The sequence below is a fragment of the Chionomys nivalis genome, chromosome 22 (genome assembly GCF_950005125.1).
Source record: "Chionomys nivalis chromosome 22, mChiNiv1.1, whole genome shotgun sequence".
NCBI lineage: Eukaryota > Metazoa > Chordata > Mammalia > Rodentia > Cricetidae > Chionomys > Chionomys nivalis.
The window spans coordinates 1332692-1346523 of record NC_080107.1 but is presented as its reverse complement, the minus strand read 5'-3'; the positions used below and the strand labels follow the sequence as shown (position 1 = coordinate 1346523).

General features: G+C 39.3%; 1 protein-coding gene across 4 annotated transcripts in view; it reads right to left on the bottom strand.

Moving 5' to 3' along the window:
* Positions 1-13832, bottom strand: part of Tfpi (tissue factor pathway inhibitor) — a 43672-nt gene that overhangs the window by 14461 nt on the left and 15379 nt on the right. For all 4 annotated transcript variants that reach the window (XM_057755719.1, XM_057755721.1, XM_057755718.1 and 1 more), the window contains 3 exons: positions 12249-12371; positions 8540-8737; positions 6364-6402 (listed from right to left, as the gene is read on the bottom strand). In XM_057755719.1, the coding sequence (XP_057611702.1) occupies positions 6364-6402; positions 8540-8737; positions 12249-12369 (358 nt within the window). In that variant the 5' untranslated portion in view covers positions 12370-12371. The remainder of the gene's footprint in view (positions 1-6363; positions 6403-8539; positions 8738-12248; positions 12372-13832) is intronic.

Genomic DNA, 13832 nt, shown 5'->3' with positions numbered 1-13832 from the left:
CATCCTCACCCTGGGTCAAAGAAACTTCTCTTTGCAGCAGGAGATCATTACAGAAAACCACACCTAATCCAAATGCATACTTATGAAGATCAATCTCTACTGACACATCCACAACACAATTCCTACACCTAAGGCTAAGGGATCACTCTGGAAGGGTGGACAGAATGGATGTAAGACCCAAGGAAGTAGAGGGTTTGCTATAAGATTGTGTCTCCTAGGAAAGCCACACCGATAAACTCTCACCAACATGAGCTAAATAGTACAATCACAACAGTCGTGCTAAATATGATCTGGGGGAGGGCCATGAGTGCTCATCCCTACACAAAGAACTGTAGGCAACTGAAAGTGTGAGAAGCAGACTCTAGGAAAGAGCACACCGATTAGTTATCCGGTGCCAAACGGCAGGCCCTGGAAACATATGCGTGTATATATGTATATATGTACATACATATGTGTGTTACATTATACAAATTGATTAGATTGTACTTATGCATTTATGAATATATATTATGTATTTGGAAACATATATTATATATTTAGGAACACAGACACACACACACATACACACACACATACACACAATCATATATATATATCATTGCTAGAGTTTGCTATGAGATTGTGCCTCATAGGAAAGACAGAAGGCTATACTCAAAGTCTCACCAACATGACTGATATATGTATATATCAGCAATTAATGAAAATAACAGCCATGAATTTGAGGCAGACCAAGGAAGGCTATATGGGAAGGTTTGGAAGGAGGTAAAGGTGTGGTTATACTATAATCTCAATAAATAGAAGAAATGAAACAAGAGCATGCACTCATTAATGTCAGCGAGAGCCACAGCAGTGGAGAGCTGAAGAAGAATCCCCAATTTAAAAGTTCTTATTAGGGCTGGAGAGATGGCTCAGTGGTTAAGAGCATTGCCTGCTCTTCCAAAGGTCCTGAGTTCAATTCCCAGCAACCACATGGTGGCTCACAACCATCTAAAAATGAGATCTGATGCCCTCTTCTGGCCTGCAGGCAAACACACAGAATATTGTATACATAATAAATAAATAAAATATAAAAAATAAAAGTTCTTATTAAAATATCATTTTAGTAAAGAATAAAAATCTGTTTTCTATAACTTCTCAACATGTAAATTAGAAGTTAACTTGGTTTCTTGTTGTCTCTTAAAGTAAATGTTGGTGAAATTCTTATGTTGTATGAAACCAACCACACTGAACCTCATAGAAGAGAAAGTGAGAAGTACACTTGAACACACTGGCACAGGAGACCGCTTCCTAAATATAACCCCAGCAGTACAGACACTGAGAGAATTAATAAATGGGACTTCCTGAAACTGAGAAGTTTCTGTAAAGCAAAGGACACGGTCAACAAGACAAAACGACAGCCTATAGATTGGGAAAAGATCTTCACCAACCCCACATCAGACAGAGGTCTGATCTCCAAAATATACAAAGAATTCAAGAAACTTGACAACAAAAGAACAAATAATCCAATAAAAGGGGTCGGATCTCAAATGGCTGAAAGACACTTAAGGAAATGGTCAACATCCTCAGCTATCAAATACAAATCAAAACAACTCTGAAATTCCATCTTACACATGTAAGAATGGCCAAGATCAAAAACACTGATGATAGTTTATGCTGAAGAAAATGAGGGGTAAATGGAACACTCCTACATTGCTGGTGGGAGTGCAAACTTGTGCAGCCGCTTTGGATATCAGTATGTAATTCCTCAGAAAATTAGGAAACAATCCACCTCAAAACCCAGCAATACCACTTTTGGGTATATACCCAAAGGATGTTCAATCATACCACAAGGATATGGGCTCAACTATGTTCATAGCAGCATTATTTGTCATAGCTAGAACCTGGAAACAATCTAGATGTCCCTCAACCAAACAATGGATAAGAAAATGTGGTACATTTATACAACAAAGTACTACTCAGCAGCAAAAAAAAAAATAATAATAACATCTTGAAATTTCCAGGCAAATGAATGGATCTAGAAAAAAACATATTGAGTGAGGTAGTCCAGATCCAGAAAGACAAATATCATATGTACTCACTCATAAGTGGCTTTTAGATATAAAGCAAAGAAAACCAGTGTAAACAGAGACTGATTGTTCATTTTCTGCAGAAACTATATTAATACAACACTGGATGACAGCTTAGGCGTGTTCCTACCTAGCTCTTATATCTTAAATTAACCCATTTCTGTTGTTTTACATTTTACTATGAGACTCGTGATCTGTTACCTCTTGCTTCTTGGGCAACTACATGGCATCTGCCTCCTTTGGCAGCTACATGGCATCTCCTTAACTTTGCCTACTCTCTCTCTCTCTCTCTCTCTCTCTCTCTCTATATATATATATATATATATATATATATATATATATATATATCTGTTAGGATTTCCCTCCTGACTTTACTCTGCTAAGCCATTGGCCAAACAGCTTTATTCATTATCCAACAAAAACAACACATATAGAGGACATCCCACATCAAACCAACCTACAGTCCTCAACCCCAGAGAACCTAGACAACAAAGAGGACACTAAGAGAAACATACATGGATGTACTTAGGAAGGAGAAAAAAGGCAAGATCTCCTAAGTAAATTGGGAGTGGGGGGGGGTCACAGAAGAGGGCAGAAGGGGAGAGGGGAGAAAGGGAGGGGAGCAAAGAAAAATGTATAGCTCAATATAAACAATAAAAAAAGAAATTTTTATGTTGTTTCCTTTTTCAAATTTAAGTGAATCTTTTGTGTACAAAAATGATAGCTTCAAGCATATACATTATGGAGTGATTAAATCTGGATAATTAATGGATCACTCCACATGGCCGTAACATGTTTAGACTGAGAACACAAGGAACATGCACTCACTCAGCTGTCACAAGAGTTAAATAGATGACTTTTAACTGTAGTCCACGCTATACGGTAGATCCTTTAGATGTTCCCTCCCAACTATAGTCCACGCTATACGGTAGATCCTTTAGATGTTCCCTCCCAACTATAGTCCACGCTATACGGTAGATCCTTTAGATGTTCCCTCCCAATTGTAGTCCACGCTGTACGGTAGATCGTTTAGATGTTCCCTCCCAATTGTAGTCCACGCTGTACGGTAGATCGTTTAGATGTTCCCTCCCATGCAGTGACTGTGTGGTCACCTCTCCCACACACAGTCTTGGCAACAACAACACCACGTCTACTCTTAGATCACCCTTCCAAGGCTCCATACTGTGTATTGGATTCAGCATGATGCTCACCAAATCCAGCCATATTGTTGCAAGTTACAAGATTTCCTTCTTTAATTCCACACCGTGTGGAATATGACACTCCCTTCATCTGCAGACTGAACCTTCAGTTCATTCCATATAATTCTCGCAGAATATGACTTCAGTGAATGGGAGGTGCAACCTATGAGTGCCTTCTCCTCAATACGAACTGAGTGGTGGTGCTGATCGCTAGACGAAACAGTATCTCTATTCCTAACTTAAAATTGTGATGAGGAGCATCCGTGCTGTTTTCTCTGGTCGCTGTTTGGATTTAACAGTAATGAAATGACATTGAGTCTGGATTTGTTTCTTCGATGGTTAGTGTTGTGTAATCATTTCCTGTCATATTCCTGTCCTCACTGTGATATGTAATTGTGTCATGTATACAAAACAGGAAAAACGGCTTTTGTAAATTTTAATGTTTTAAGGGGAAAAACACATATATTCAATTTTCATTTTGATTATTTTAGGATATAACTTTTTGTGAAATTTTAAGTAATCTTAAGTATACAAATTTTATGTATAAAATGAATTAATAAGATACGTTGCATATTAAAAGCAAAAATTATAATATAATTTAACCTAATGATCATTATTAATAAATTCTATCTGGAAACTTTTTTTCTGAGACCCCCATCAAACTACATGAATTTATTTTAGGAGAAAGTTGAGAATGTACACATATAAAATAATTCCTAGGTCTACAAATCAAAATTAAAAATAAAACAGGATTATAAATAAGGTAATTCTCCATATTCCTGGAACTGCATGCACTCTGTGGTAAACGGTACTCAGTTATGGCTGAGTAAGAATATTGGCGCAAGCCATGCAGCATCTTTCCTTGCCGCAGAAATATAATGCCAATGTCTCTGCACGCCCACACACCATGGATTGCTTGAGACTGAGCTTTCCTCCTAGGGACGGGCCTAAATCTTCATTACCTTTTGATTTGCTTTTGATATCTTCTAATAGTGTCATTATCATTGAACCTGGGAATTGATTTGTCCTGCTTCAATGCTAGGAAGCATATCAACTTCAATTTGATGGGACTTTTACTAGAGAGTATCTGTAGCAATGAAACACTTCTAACATTCGTATGTTCACAGCGCTAATCTTTTTCATATTTAATACTTAAAATGTTTCTTGAATTCCAAAATCTATTTTTACATTCTACTCATACAGTAAACATTTCCTGACATTTAATTTTTCTCTAATTCTAGGTTTTAAAAGAAATCTTAGTATTTCAACGTTGTTACTTCTGCTCACAAATATATATATATACATATATATATGTATATATATATGTATATATATATATATCTTCAAACAGATATCTCCTCGATAGAGGGAACCATTATGGGGTTAGGGAGAAACTTGGTGCTAGGGAAATTCCTGGGAATCCATACAGATGACCCCAGCTAAAACTCCTAGCAATAGTAGAGAGGGTGCCTGGGCTGGCCTTCCCCTGTAATCAGATTAGTGACTGCCCTAATTGTCATCATAGAACCTACATCCAGTAACTGATGGAAGCAGATGCAGAGACCCGCAGCCAAGCACTGGGCTGAGCTTCTGGAGTCCAGTTGAAGGGAGGGAGGAAGGATCATATGAACAAGGGGCTCAAGACCATGGTGGGGAAAACCACAGAGACAGCTGACCTGAGCTAGTGGGAGCTCACAGACTCTAGACTGACAGCTGGGGAACCTGCATGGGACTAAACTAGGCCCTCTGAACGTGGGTGACAGTTGTGTGGCTTGATCTTGTGGGGGCAGGGCTGGCAGTGGAGTCAGCACTTTTCCCAGGTATATGAACTGGCTTTTTTGGAGCCCATTCCCTATGGTGGGATACTTTGCTTAGCCTTGATATAGGGGGTAGAGGCTTGGTGCTGCCTCAACTTGGTATACCAGACTTTGTTGACTCCCCAAGGGAGGCCTTACCCAGTCTGAGGAGTGGATTGGGGTAGGGAGATGAGGGGGAGGTGGGAAAAGAGGAGGGAAGGAAAACTGGGGTTGGTATGTAAAATATAAAAAAATTAAAAAATTAAATCTTCTTTCACTTGTAGACAAACTCATTTTATAAATATACTGTTTTCTTAAGTGTTAAAAATAACTACGACCGGGCTGGAGAGATGGCTCAGAGGTTAAAAGCATTGCCTGCTCTTCCAAAGGTCCTGAGTTCAATTCCCAGCAACCACATGGTGGCTCACAACCATCTGGAATGAGATCTGGTGCCCTCCTCTGACCTGCAGGCATACACACAGACAGAATATTGTATACAAAATAAATAAATAAACATTTAAAAAAAAATAACTACGACCTTACTTAACTGGACTACTGAACATTGTTACCAATATCAATTCAATATTTGAAGGGATATGTTTTTAAATTATAAATAATCACTTTTATTTGTTATACAAATTGTGATTGAGTTTATTTCATTTGTTTGCTTGTTTTGTTCTTTCAAGGCAGGCGGATCTCTGTGAGTTCGAGGCCAGCCTGGTCTACAGAGTGAGTTCCAGGACAGGCTCCAAAGCTACACAGAGAAACCCTGTCTCAAAAAAAAAAATCCCCAGTGGACTGGAGAACTAAAATGAGACAATCAAGAGCTAACTCGCTGTCTGCATGTTGTTAAAACAGCCTGTGTGGCTCTAGACCAGTGGTTCTCAATCTTCCTGCTGCGACCCTTTAATACAGCTCCGCCTGTTGTGGTGACCCCAACCGTAAAATTATCTTGTTGTTACGTCATAACTGCAATTTTGCTATTGTTACGAATTGTAATGCAGACATCTGATGCGCAGGATCACCCCTGTGCAAGGGTTGTTCGACCTCCCACAAGGGAGTCCCCACCCATTGGGTTGAGAACAAAGGGTCTAGAGAGCCTGTGATGCCAAACTCACAGCCCATGGAGCCTCCCTACTGAACAGTGTCTGCAATGTCTAAGTTTTCACTGTATCCACCAGAGGAAACATTGTCTCTGATGCCGCACAGATTCAAAGTCAACACACAACAGTGGTCTATAAAAACGGAATATCCAGCTGTCTTAGATAAATGCTACTAATTTTTACATAAGGAAAAATGTACCTCCCGCGGATATTGTCTTCACTGGCGTCTTTTCATAACCTGTAAAGAAAGTATGTCAATTAGAGGCCATCACTTAGAATACGATATTATGAACTTGACCTTAAACGAGAACAATTACATAATACAATTATTAATCCCATTAATATTATCCTCACACAGAATGTCTTAATGACTCGTTTATTTTTATTTATAGATGATTATAGTCATTTTTCCCTCACCTCTGCTTTCTCCTTTTCCTCCTCCTCACCATAACCAAAGTCTTTGGGGAACTGATGTCCAGAGGCGTCTCTTTGGCCCCACACTGTAGGAACAGCCCGGACAGGACAGGACAGGACAGGCCTCCCCCGCCACCACTGCTGCCTACAGTCAGTCATTTTTGTTTGCTTTAGTACTGTTGTTATTTCTTGTTGTAGTGTCTATCAAACGCAGCATTTTAAAAATGCTATGCAAAACTCCACCACTGGATTGAACCTCCCTCCAGCTCGCACTTCCTCTTTCGGATATGATTTTAACTGATAGATAAAAATGTAGACCTATACACAGTGATGGGTGTTATGTCACATTTCAATACCTGGATATGTTAAGTAATGTTGAGGTGAGGCTAAATATGTCTATCCCCTCAAATATATATCAGTTCTTCTTATTGAGACCTTTTAAACTCCTCCATGCAGCTTTTGGAAGGTTTAATATCTTGCTGCCTGTAGCTCCCCTGCTATGCATCAGGATCAGGCAAAACTACCAATGATAAAATGTGTGAACACTGTTAAAATGTTATGAAATTATGATGCAACTACAAAGTAAAAATCTCCAGTTTGATAATACATTATCATGTGTTTTATAGTCCTACATCAGTAAAATCAACACCAAAGCTAGGTTTGGTAAAGTTTGCACAGCATACATGAAATTTGGATTTTTTTTGTAGTATTGAAATTCCAATAAGAATAACACCATTTGAGCCAGGCAGTGGTGGTGCACGCCTTTAATCCCAGCACTCTGGAGCAGAAGCAGGCGGGTCTCTGTGAGTTCAAGGCCAGCCTGGTCTACAGAGCTAGTTTCCAGGACAGACTCCAAAGCTACAGAGAAACTCTGTCTTGAAAAACCAAAAAAGAAAAAAAAAAAAAAGGAAGAAGAATGAGATGTTTCTAGGTCAGTCTCAGACTTAGAAGTGCTAAGCTGACTCACATGGCAGAAATTTGTACGTGTTAATATATTTATCTTCAGAGCCTAACAGTCAATTCTCTGATTACCTTCCAAGAAGAGTGCTTGCCGAGTGTCCTGTTTATAAAACAGGTGCAGCCAAGTTTGTATGAAAAACAACGCTTTTCCTGCCAACCCGGCTCCCAGGTAAGTTAGCTGCACTCATGTCAATGAACCTATGAAATTCTCTGTGAACTTCAGGGTCCCTTCCCTTTCCACCGTGGAGTAGACTCCTAGATGTTAAATGAGGTTTCATAATTTTATGATAACTGACAAGAAAAAACTCAAAAACAACAGCTGACTGGGAAATCTAGAAATGTAAACTGTAGCAGAATATTTGTCTAACTATGCAAAGATGTTCTGCATTTGTCTATGTGAAGATGTATTGCATTTGTCTAACTATGCAAAGATGTTCTGCATTTGTCTAACTATGTGAAGATGTTCTGCATTTGTCTAACTATGTGAAGATGTGTCGCTGTCTTACCTTGCCTATCTAAGGCACCTGATTGTTCTAATCAAAAGCTGAATAGCCAATAGCAAGGGTATTGGCAGGTAGAGGCAGGACTTCTGGGTAGAGAGAGTAAGTTGGAGGAGGAATTTAGGCTCCGGAAAGAAAGAAAAAGAGACCACAGAGAGACACCAGGGGCCAGCCAACAATATACAGAGGAAGCAGGAAGTAGGTCATACTGAATGAAAGAAAAGGCAAAAGGCCCAGAGGCAAAACATAGATGACTAGAAACAGGTTACAACTGGTTAAACGAGCTAGTGGGACAGGCCTAAGCTAAAGCCAAGGATTCGTAATTAAAAATAAGTCTCTGTGTCTCTATTTTGGAGCTGGTTAGTGGTCCGAAGAAAATTCCAACTACAGAAAACAATGGGGTTTCTTGGGAAACAGTACTGGTTTTCTAGCACTGCTAAATTTTCATTTAGGCCTGGTATCCATGCAGGCTTCTGTGTCAAAGGCTTCCTGGAAACCTACCTGGTAGGCATGTTGCCTTACACTCTTCCAGGGTCTCAAATCGATTCTCGTTTCCTCTGCATCCCCCATATATAAATTCTTCACATTGTTGAGTAAGAATGTTGAAGAAATAACTCCTTATCATTGCCTTGCACGGCCCATCCTCGACCTTCATTGCACAAATGGTTTGCTTCGGTTTTATTGGCAGCAGCGCAGAATCTACAAGGTAGAATAACAACATCACGCTTAATTCTCTGTCAACACCACGACAGTGTCCTTGTTGTCGCCTTGTCAAATACATAATTTTCACTCTCAATTTTTAAATAAAAAAGTTAGAACAGAAAAATAAAATTATTATGAGTTCCGTGACAGTTGCAAGCCGAGTGTGCATATATGTACCACGCCTTTCATAATTTGTCCACAATCCTTAAAGGAGCTTGAAGCTTTAAATGACATGAGCTCATTAGTCCTCTAGAGGGCAGCTGTGCTCTGCTAGAGTAAAATCCATCCGCACAACTACCCAACTATAAATTTAAAATATTAAAACATGAGTGGACATCACTTCAATGTTTTCATATAAAAATATTTTAAAGCAAAGCATAAATTTGTATACTGATGCTACTCTAGTAATAAATCCATTTTTTTTAATTCCTTGCAACTTTAAAACAAACTTTTGGAAAATATTCATATAAATTTGATTTAGGTTACTTTCAAGTATCTTCCTCTATTTGAATTTTATTATCATAGTTATATACATTAAACTAATATTTTCTAGCCATATTTTAATAATATTAAGATTCTAACAAATTGGTATGTTCTCCTTTATCTGTTTATTTGTTTACTTATTTATGTGTGCGTACATGTGAAGAGGCACACATGCACCCTGACTGTCTTTCTTCAACTACTCTCTATCTCTCACTAACCAGGAACTCAAAAGGTAGCGAGGCTGGCTGGCTTGCTCTCTGACAGTGGTCTCCAGGAATCTGCCTTTCTCGGCTTCCCACCACCGTGCTTACACACGTGCACCATCAAGGTGCAGCATTTTCTACATAGATTCTAGAATAAAACTCAGGTCCTGGTCTTGCGAGACAAACACATTATAATCTCCCCAGCCCAGACACTTATATGATTAATAAAATTACACTTAGACTGCAGTAGTTGGAGTTCATTGTCAACTTGTAGAATCAAGAGTCTCCTAGAGAAAGCTTCTGAGCAGGTCTGGGGTATGAGTGGGGTGATACTGATTAGAGCAACTGACTGGGAGGACCCTGTACTTGGCTCCCACTCTCTGGGCTGGGACTAGACCGTGGAAGGGAAGGGAAAGGTGAACTGGGCACAGACTTTGTCTTTCTTCTCCTTTACTGATTTACATAAGCTCTTGTTTATAAGCTCAAGTGTGTGTGTGTGTGTGTCTGTTCAGGAAAACACAGAGCCCAAGTGCGGCCCATTATTTAATAGTTCAGCCACAAGAGGGTGAGAGTGTACCACAAAAGAGTTTCTTTGTTGTTTCAAAGTTGTTTATGTAGTTATAGTAATACCGGGATTTTTTTCTGAGTAATTAATTTCCCAGAACTTTGTTATAAAATTAGCTAATGATCACCATTTTGTAGTGTGAGTGTTATCTTCATCTTACAACCAAAAAAATTACAGAAATTAACTAAGTTGTTCTTATTTATACCAGAAAATGATAGAACTGACCATCACATGTTGTTATAACAGGTATACTACACAATCTTAATAAGAATAATATTGTCACAAACCTGTATGACCAAAATGCCCCCTCTGGCATTTGGGTTAAACAATTAGATTTAATAATGTGATTTCCACTCAATAGCATTCTAAGACTTTGGTTTATAAAGTTGCAAATCATTTTCCTATGAAAATCTGGTACTGAATCTTAGTTCCCTTTCCTGTGTCTTTGGATGTCAAAAAAAAAAAAAGTCTCCATAGATTATGGGGCACTCCAGGTTATGGGACGCCCTGATGCTAGGATTTTACTTTCCTGGAGATTGTTTGTGAATTTAGAGCCTGTAGGTTGCTTACTGTCTAAGGGTCTATATGCTCATGCCTCTGGGTATTGCAAAAATAATAAAAAACCAAATGAAAACAAAACAAACCTAGAGAAGACTGTGCAACTCATTGATCAAGAGAGCTTCAAGTTGAAGTATGGTTAATAAAAACAATTATTGAGGTTCAACCTGAAGACCAGAAAAGCAAAGCAGCCAGCCACTGGCTCTTACCTCAGCCTCAGTCTGAAAATTGTGATCCTGCCTCCAGGAAACCTCAGAATGAGACAGTGACTGAGAGCTGTCTCCTCCCATTTTATAATCCTGTCTAGTTCTGGGATTAAGGGTGTGTACCACCACCGCCTGGTTTCTATGACAAGCTAGTATAGCCACTAGGATTGAAGGTGTGTGTCATTGTTGCCTGGTCTATAAGGCTGGCCAATGTGGCTGTTTTACTTTTCTGGTCCTTAGGTGAGCTTTATTTATTAAAATACAAATGAAATGCCACTACGTCACATCTACAATAAAGTCAAGCTATTGCTAGGTGCGGGACCCCTGCCTGCAATCCTAACCCTGTGAGGATAAGCAAAAGCTCGTAAGTGTAAGGTCAACCTGAACTATGCAGTGAGAACACTCTACAAAACAGAATTTAAGGCTTTTCCCACCACTATTCCTCCCATCAACTACAGTTTCAGGTCAGAAAATGTACTTACTCAACCTTTGTTAAGGGGAATACATGAAACCAGTTCACTAGAGATGAGAATGTATATATGGAACTATATATATATATATATATATATATATATATATATAGTCGGAAATAAGATAAATTTGGAGACTATCACGTTGTTAATATTTTCCATTACCAGTAACCTGAGCTCCATCAATAATTTTATACCAAATGTTACTTTGGGAGAAATATATAAATTTCTATGACACCTGTTCATGTTTTTTCCTTTTTAATTATTAATGTTTATATTTTTGACACAGTTTATGGAGTTGAACCTCACTTCCACACTAGTTCTTTTGATGTGCAGCTCAACTTGACTCCAATGTGAGTTTCATCTCAGACATTCTTATTTTGAAAATACCGGTAAGAAGGAGAGGATGGTTGAAGCTTGCGGACACAGTTCTTTTTCATATCAGTAAGAATCTCCTTCACACGCCTGTGATCCCAGCACTCAGGAGGCAGAGGCAGGTAGATCTCCGTGAGTTCGAGGCCAGCCTAATCTACAGAGTGAGTTCCAGGACAGCCAGAGCTACAGGGAGAAACCCTGCCTCCAAAAAACAAACAAAAGTCTCTCTTGCTGAAGTGACTTGGTTTTGTATAGTCTAAAACGTAACCCACTTAATAATACAAGAATTATCTTAAGGAAAATACTACTTTGTTTTACAAAAAGATCCTAAGGGAGCTGGAATGTTGGCTCAGCAGTTAAGAGCACTTGCTGCTCTTCCAGAAGATGGGGGTTCAATTCCCAGCACACCCATGGTGGCTTACAACTGTCTATAACTCCATTTCCAAGAGACTGGGTTTTTGAGAACACTGCACACACATGGTACACATACACACAAATAGGCAAAACACACATACACATAAAATAGTAAAATAAAAATTAAGAGATTAAAATTTCCAACATGATGAAAAATATGAACTTTATACGAAATTGAGAGTTTTTGCAAACAAACAAACAAAAAAACCAGCAGATCGGCTTTGCAGCATTTACCTGTGGTCTCTGAATGTTCATCAACTTCCTCAGGCAGAGCATTGAGAAGCTCAGGGGTGATGCTAAGCAACAGACACACAGATGCCCAGAAGGCACATTCTTTCTTCATCATATAAGTCATTTCTGAAATACAGAACACAAACATGCTTACTAAGGAACCCGTGTGGATGTGTCTGTGGGCCGGGGGGACTCTTGCACACTGCTCCGAGGGAGCTGAATACACATTCTGAGGTTTACCTTTGAAACACATCCTTGAACTATTTAGAGATACAGTCACATCTGTGTAGGGTGCATTTACTAATATTTGACAGGGAGCCATCTTTTAGCCTTGAAAATACAAGCTAAAGGGGAAACGAGGGGATACGTTCAAGTGTGCGTTAATGTGGATTGGTGTCGTCTCTCATGTGTGTAATCGAGACTTACATACAGGTCAGGGAGGACATGGCAGAATAATGGGCGGTGTTTTAAACGCAGCCTAAGATGAATTAATAAAAACATGGGCCGGGCAGTGGGGCGCACGCCTTTAATCCCAGCACTCGGGAGGCAGAGGCAGGCGGATCTCTGTGAGTTCGAGTCCAGCCTGGTCTAGAAGAGCTAGTTCCAGGACAGGAACCAAAAAGCTACGGAGAAACCCTGTCTCAAAAATTAAAAAAAAAAAAAAAAAAAAAAAAAAAACATGGTTTCAGTCTAAACAGGTCGCACTTTCCTCGCCACTCAGCTGCTTTTCTTTCTTTGGGAGGACTAATTGTGTGTTAATTCTTCCAGCATTTTCTTTGGTTAACACTCCTCAGAAAACTTCCCATTTTTTATTACCCTTCCCGTCTGCTTTGGTCCTCCTTTGGGAAAGGAAGCATTTTCAGAGTTCTCCCTCTTGGTTCCTGTGGTTTATGTTTTATAGCCCACGTCTTAACCAGGTTTTCTGTGAGGTAAGCAGGCAGCAACAGACGTGCCCTTCATCCCAGCCACTCCCTTCTTCAACCCCTCGGTTCACCTTTCCAGTTTATGGAGAAGCCAGGAGCCTATACTTTTGCACCCTGAGGGAAATGGATTCCTGCAGGAAGTGAGACATTTCCTGTTTCAAACTGATTTAAAGATCTAGATCTAAAAAGGAAAAGAAGTTGAAAAACACGTAGCTTAAAAAAAAAAAATGACTTCCCCTTTGCCCTCAAAGGTGAAAGGAAACAACGACCACGGGGTGTTGATGCTTTAGAGTCAGGAGCAAACGTGCGATCTGCAGATACACCTTCATCACGGTTTTTATTGTATACGAAATTGCTTTTGTCAACTTTTACAGTTATAGAAGGATGCCTAAGACGGCATAATTCTTAAGGTCTAGAGATTTCTCTCATAATTCTGGAGTTTGGAAAGTGCCAAATCGGGATATTGTTGAGTAGAAAAAAATAAATACAATTACATGAATGGCCTTGGGATACGTTAGTAGTAAAGTAATAAGCGCCATTTTACTTTCTGCATCATTAAAATCACTGACAAACTACAGTCTTGTTCCTCGCGACACACTGGAAACACTAAAGCACATCTGAATGTCAGTCAGCAGCAATGTTAGATATTTGTAGCTCATACAAC